Source organism: Phalaenopsis equestris, unplaced genomic scaffold (genome assembly GCF_001263595.1).
Source record: "Phalaenopsis equestris unplaced genomic scaffold, ASM126359v1 Scaffold000263, whole genome shotgun sequence".
Classification (NCBI taxonomy): domain Eukaryota; kingdom Viridiplantae; phylum Streptophyta; class Magnoliopsida; order Asparagales; family Orchidaceae; genus Phalaenopsis; species Phalaenopsis equestris.
Window position 1 is genome coordinate 358,462 of NW_018164705.1, and position 6,687 is coordinate 365,148.

The following is a 6,687-nucleotide window of genomic DNA, read 5'->3' on the forward strand; positions in this document are numbered from 1 at the left end:
CTCTGGGTCTCCGATCGTGGGAGGAAGAAACGCGCATGAATTTTGATCGGGAGAAAGAGGCGAAAGACTCGGTCTGTTCGGCGGCAGGAGACGTCTGAGAGCGTCAAATTCGGAATCGAGCACGCAGGGAAGAAGCGAGCAGGCGAAGGTGTCGAGCGATGTCTGCGGCTTCGTCGATTTGGGAGACGGGATCGAGCAGCGGCGGCGAATGGAGGAGTTTCGCGCAGGAGGGAGCGCTCGATTAAACCGGCCGAGAGTTTCCTGTGGATGAGCAGCGGCGAGCAGAGAGCTCGGCTATGATGCGGGGAGACGAGAGGATCGAGCGCGAGATTAGGGCGAAAGCAGACGTGCTTCGATTGTTGAGGGAGTCGAGCGGGGAGATCAGCTGGAGGGATTTCGATCGAGGGAGATGAGGAGGAATTTCGAGCGAGGGAGATCAGCAGCCGGCTTGGCCGAAAAGAATCCAACGGGATTTGTATCCCGCGCCTCTCTAATACCGTTACAGGTGCATGGAGCGGGCTATTGAATGCATTCCATACAGGGGCAGTTATATTAGGTAAAAAAAATAACTCCTAATCAAATCTAATTAAGATGGAATTAAGAGGTAAAATTTAAATTTTAAAAATTTGAAATTTGAAATAATCCTGGCTTGTGTTCAGCCTGCGTCGAGCTTGAATTGAACCCGGGCTGAACCCAAACCTGTGCCCCGCTAAAGAAATGTGCATCAATTTCCGTGCAGTTCGCGCGAGTGTGGAACCACAGCAATATGGGTGTCTTTTCTAGCTAAAATCGACGTTCCGGACGCGTCGGCGCAGTCCGTTTCGTCATCCGGGGTCGTCCGGACGAGTTTGCCGGCGGGCGAGTCAATTTAATCCAAAATTGTGCGTGATGCAACAAGTGCGTTGCTGAGTCACCGAGGGTTAACCTAAGGTCGTTTGATCCTATAGGAACTCATTTTCAGACCCTCTGCATGTTGGTCCTTAGCCCTTGCAACTAGAAGTTGAGTGCTTGGGACCATTCGTGCGAGTTTTCACAAAAAATGAGTAAAGAAGCGGTTTGAAGTTCTATGGGAGGTGGGCTCCATTACTAGTCCGCTAGGATTGTCAATAAGAACTCCTAAAGCTAGATCCTAGGTTCTAAGAGTAGGAGACTAAGACCTCACCAAAAATGAGGTCAACACACCCTAAGGGCTTCTCAAGTATGAATGTGCCAATGGAATTCCTTAAATTCTTTTAGCCGTGACAGATTCTCATTTTGGGAATCCGTCTATTATGTCTTGCAGTGTTGGATTTCATAATATGATTTCAACCCATAGCGTGTCGTTGCAGTTAGCGAATTAACTGAATCAAGCGAGTGTATTGCTCTTTAATATTTTATGATTTGAATTGAACTTAAGTTAAACATTTAACCAAATTAAGGTAGGTGAATTAATTTAATTTAAATTAACTAAATATGAACATTGATCTTAAGCTAAACCAAGTTAAGCAATTAAACCTTAATTCACGTAATTAAACTTTATTTAAATCAAAATATCACGTAACCAAACGTTATTATAAAATTCGAACATTAAGTAAATATGAACCAAATTCAATCATAAATTAATTAAACATTCATTTAAATTAAATTTCAAACTAAATTAAAATCAATTCAATTCATAAAATATCTGAGAACACTATATTCATTTTATCCAGTCAGCCTGCTGACTACATAAAATGCACCATGCGGTGAACAATGAGCTATAATCAAACGATTAAATCTAATATCGCTTGACAGACTGGTTGGATTCCCAAAATAGAAATCTGTCGTGATAAAAAATACTCAAAGGGATCGAATCGATACATTCATCATTGATAAGACTCTATGGTGCTAGTTATTTTAAAAAACGACCAATGCTATGACAAAACGGTAAGTACAATAGAATTACTCGAGATAGTCACAAGTTGAGCAGATTCCCGCAGCAGGGAGGAGTATGAGGAGGTTTCTCACATGTATTTAGTGTTCAAATCACAAACCAATGTACTACACGAGATAAAAAAAGTTTATATGATAATTCATTAAATGGAGTGCTAAGCAATAATATACATAGAAATATAATAAATGATGCATGCAATGATTATGTATACGATTTAATTTAATATATTATTTGTCAATATAATGAGAAATGTATAAAATGTCAAACATACACGGAATCTAAACTAATTAATTTACTTGATTGCTACTTATAAGCTTGTGAGTCCTGATTACATATATGAGAGGGAATGTTTAGTTCTCATAGAATTAAAAATTGGAATAACATCTAGGATAATTAAATAATAACTAAGAAGGATTGTATAAAACATATATATTTTTAGATTTTTTTTAAGAATTATATAAAACATATATAAGTGAGTATATCATGCGAAATAGTATGGGATTGTAAAACATTACAAATGTAAGACACATTATTAAAGTGAGCCTATAATTTCTAACAAAACATTTTTTTTTGTAACTAAAACATTGATGCTCAAAAGAGAGAACAAATTTAAAATCTTATAATGCTTATGCAAACTCATGTAATTCTTAAGGATATATACTATGTCAAATAAGTTGACATGTTAATTGAATATCATGTCCAAATGAGATGCAATCATATAAGACATAAATGCTATTAAGAAAAACAAGCTCATATGAAATTTGTCATCATTTATGTAAACATTTCATTTTTAATTATGTGATATTCAAGCACTTGACATATTCATATGAATATAAGTAATTTTGATTATAAATTTACTTGGAAGAGGAGTATATCTACGAGAGAAGATGTGAGCTATTTAGGTGTTCTTTGTGGCTATTTCGTGGAAAGATTTTAACAAGTTTAGGGAAGGTTTGGGCATCATTTGAGTAGGTTTTTCAGCATGCTAAGCAGATTTTGGATAGTTTTTCAAGCAGGTTTTGGGCTGTTTCGCAAACAAGTTTTGTGCAGGATTTTATGATGTTCAAGAGTTGTAAGCAGGTTTTATGCAGAATTTCAACATGCTTAAAAGATGGTTTTCAACAATTTTTTTGCAGAATTTCTGCATGCTTTAAATGGGTTCAAAGCTGTTTTAGAGCATGATTTGAACATAATACAAGTGGCATTGTAGACAGCATTAAATCAGGGTTTTAGGCAACATTTGGATTGGGGCTGCATTCACAAAGGATTTCAGCGAATTTTTCCCCCCATATCAACTAGCAAAATGTATGTATGCACCTGCCCAACCCAAGAAACTTCTCAACTCAACATAAAAGTTGTGTAAAAAAGTTTAAATTTATGTTAATGTTAAAAGAGAAGCATAATAATAAGTTAAGTGTTGCCGAGATGAGAATGATTAGGTGGATGAGTGGCTTTACGCTTAGAGACAAAATGCGAAATGAATATATCCGTGATAGGGTTTGGTGTAGCTTCTGTGACGAACAAAATTAGAGAAAGTTGTTTTAGATGGTTTGGTCACATTAAACATCGACCATCTGATGATTCGATTAGGAGAGTAGATATTTTAGATTAAATTTGTGTTAAGAAAGGCAGAGGTAGACCTAGGAAGACTTGGGCTTATTGTATAAAAAATGATCTTAATTTACTAGAACTAAATGAAAATATGACACTAAACAGGATGCAATGGAGAAAAAGGATTCATGTAGCCGACCCCACATAGTGGGACTAAGGCTTTGTCGTTGTTGTTAAAAATTCCATTTTCAAGAAACGACAAAACTTCGTGAAATCCTATTGGAAAGCTAAATGACCAAGCATCAATGCGCTGCAATTCAAAAGAGCTATTCAAAAATTTAATCGGTGGAGATAAAATTTTAAGAGAAACTAAAGGGAGAATATACCTCACAAGGTGTGAAGGTGCTTTTAGTCATGCTTCTCTAAGTTGGACGTGTGGATGAGAGTAGCTTTGGCCTAGTTGCTGGGCAAACTGAGAAGCAAGGGAGGAAGAGGTGGGTGCGTTCGACTTGCCTGTGCAAAGGAGACAAGGGAGCATCTCTTGCGTGAGGATCTTGGATGGCATATTTAGCGGATGGTTGAACCGAGGACTACCCTAGAGGTTTGGGTGTTCACGCGAAGAGATGGGAGGGACTCACTACTCCATCAAAGGAGGAGTGTCTTAACTCGAGCTTTCGCTTCTTGAGTCTCTCTTGTGTGAACCGAGAGGAGGAAGAGTAATGGATGGGCATTGTTTCATGAACAGGAGATGGAGGAAGGCCCTTTCGCTAGGTTTGTAAAGGAAAGAGAAGAAGCTCATGTAGCATTTAACAGAAGAAGATGGAGGAAGCTCTTGTAACATTTCAAGATAAGTGATGTGGTGAAGCCCTCCTTTCGGCTAGGAATATTGGTAGAGCCAAAAAATTGAGAAATTAGGGCTTGATGAAGACTATTTTTGGCTCTAACCTCTCCTCCCCTTGATCAAAATCAAGGGTTTAGATTCGCGGAGGGGTTTAAGTCTTGGATTTACTTTTTCTTAAAGAGTTTTTTCCTTGAAAATAAATTTAAATTTTGTTTATTTTTTATTTTGGTTTAAATTTGTATTTTGTTTTATTTTATGTTTTATTTTAGTTTGATATTATACTTAAGTTTAATGTTATATTTATGTTAAATTGATTAGATTAAAATTTATGTTTAGATTTAGGGTTTGTATTTTAATTAAATTTAGTTTTAGCGGCATTTACATACATACTGCCCAATCATAAATGATATATATGTAAATCTTCCTCAATTTTATATGTTGTTTATTTTAATTTTAATTTATGTTTTAGTTATATTTTAATTAAGTTTATGTTTGTTTTGTTTTGAATGTAGGTTTAATTTAATTTTTTATTTGATTTGCTTTAGATTCAATTTTGATGAAGTAATGTTATATTTTAAGTGTAAATTTAATTTAATTTAGATATCAGTTTAGTTTAATTTGAGTTTGTTTTATAAGATGAGTTATAATATTGTTTAGGTTTTAGATTAAGTTAAATATCAAGTTTGATTTCAAATTTAGTTAATATGAGTTTTATGTTATATTTTGGTTATTTTAAGTTTAAATTTAGCTTGAGTCTAATTTGTGTCCATTTTCTATGTTAAGTTAGATTTAATTTAAATTTAAGTTTCAAATGAGGTTTATTTAATTAGATTTAATTTTGAATGTTATCTGCTTGGTAATAGTGTTGGAATAATATTGCATTGATATATTTAGCTATATTCTGTTATACAATAACCTTATTTTAATCAGATCATTTGTGGAAGAGACTCATCGAAAACCCGAAGCAATGGTGGGACAATAGATCATCAAAGGTAACCACATCACTGTATTGACGGATCAATGAATTTTCCGGTTTGTGCCCCAAACAATAAGTGATATTGGGTGTTGTTTTGAAGAGTTTTGTGTGTAATATGGCAGCTAAAACCAACCTATCCTGATTTCAAACACAAAGATGATGGTGATGCTTTGTGGCTAAACTCAGCGCCATCATGGGTTTTGTCAATGTTGCCTCCGCAACCAGCACCAAAGAACGCCAATAATCAGTAGGCTCCTCATTCTATATTATACAAAGTATATTTAATTGAATGAATATGTTATTTATGTGGGAAATGCATTTCACATTGAGTATATTTAGGAAGCATTCACTTTGTTTTGGTGAACAGTGCATAAGCTTGAGAATTTGTAATGTCAGCTGCATGGTTGGCATAGTGCAGGTTATTAATATTTGTTTTTTGAACTTTGAAAATATTTGGTATATTAATTGTAGTAATTTTGAAATTAGTCGGCTTGTTTTTTGAACTTTGAAAAAACTTGGTATATTAATTGTAGTAATTTTGAAATTAGTCGGCTTTGATGTGAAAATTTTGTGATGTGCTAGAGGTGTTTATTTATTGGTGGGATGAGTTTAATAGGGATAATTTGAGGAAGAATAAACACCTGAATGTCATAAAGTTGCACGAAAATCTAACACGCAAATAGTTATAGAAAAGGAGCACAAGGAGACACCAAATTTATGTTGAAAAACTCTTGAAAGTGAAAAGTACGCAGCTAGTGTGCTCGCAAGATCACACTAAAAATTATTATTCTAGTAAAAATGTGGCAAAATCTTTTCATATAATGTGATCATGCATAAAACATGCTCTTGATTTATGGTAATGTGACACAATATGATAAGATTTTTGGGCCATATGACATGCTGATCAATAAAGAAATCCAGGCCTCATCAAGCAAGTGTGTACTCAAATTCTGGAATGATTGCTGGATTAATATATGTGCCATATTTGCTCCCAATATCTGAAGCTAATTAATAAAGTCTGGAATGAAAATTTTATTAATTGTATGGAATTAACAGAAGCAAAACAAGTGAATTTGAAAGTTTGGTGGCCAAACGTTTACATTCCAAAGAGGCAGCCATCTCCTACTTGCTTTATTACATTATTATAAGGTTTCTAATGATTGAATTCGTTAATTTGCTAATCAATCTGCACAAGACTTGGTTCAAATTATTTACCATGAAACGATATTCATTTTTTACATAAAATTAAAAATAAGAAAGTTAACAGTAAAAAACATGAAAAGCTCAGATAGAATATATCGATTATTTTACTCCCAAATGAATATTTAATCATCTCCCTTTTAGTTTAGGTGGAGTTATTAGAACAAGATTATCCTTTGTAGCAACATTCTATTCTGTTAAAGGGAG

General features: G+C 34.6%; 1 protein-coding gene across 1 annotated transcript in view; it reads left to right on the forward strand.

Annotated features, from left to right (window-relative positions):
• LOC110024635 (protein OSB2, chloroplastic-like) overlaps positions 1-5,766 on the forward strand; it is a 33,500-nt gene extending 27,734 nt beyond the window's left edge. Inside the window, exons 6-7 of the mRNA XM_020724709.1 lie at positions 5,235-5,296; positions 5,403-5,766. Coding sequence (XP_020580368.1) covers positions 5,235-5,296; positions 5,403-5,531 — 191 coding nt within the window. The 3' untranslated portion in view covers positions 5,532-5,766. The remainder of the gene's footprint in view (positions 1-5,234; positions 5,297-5,402) is intronic.
• Positions 5,767-6,687: the final 921 nt, after the last annotated feature.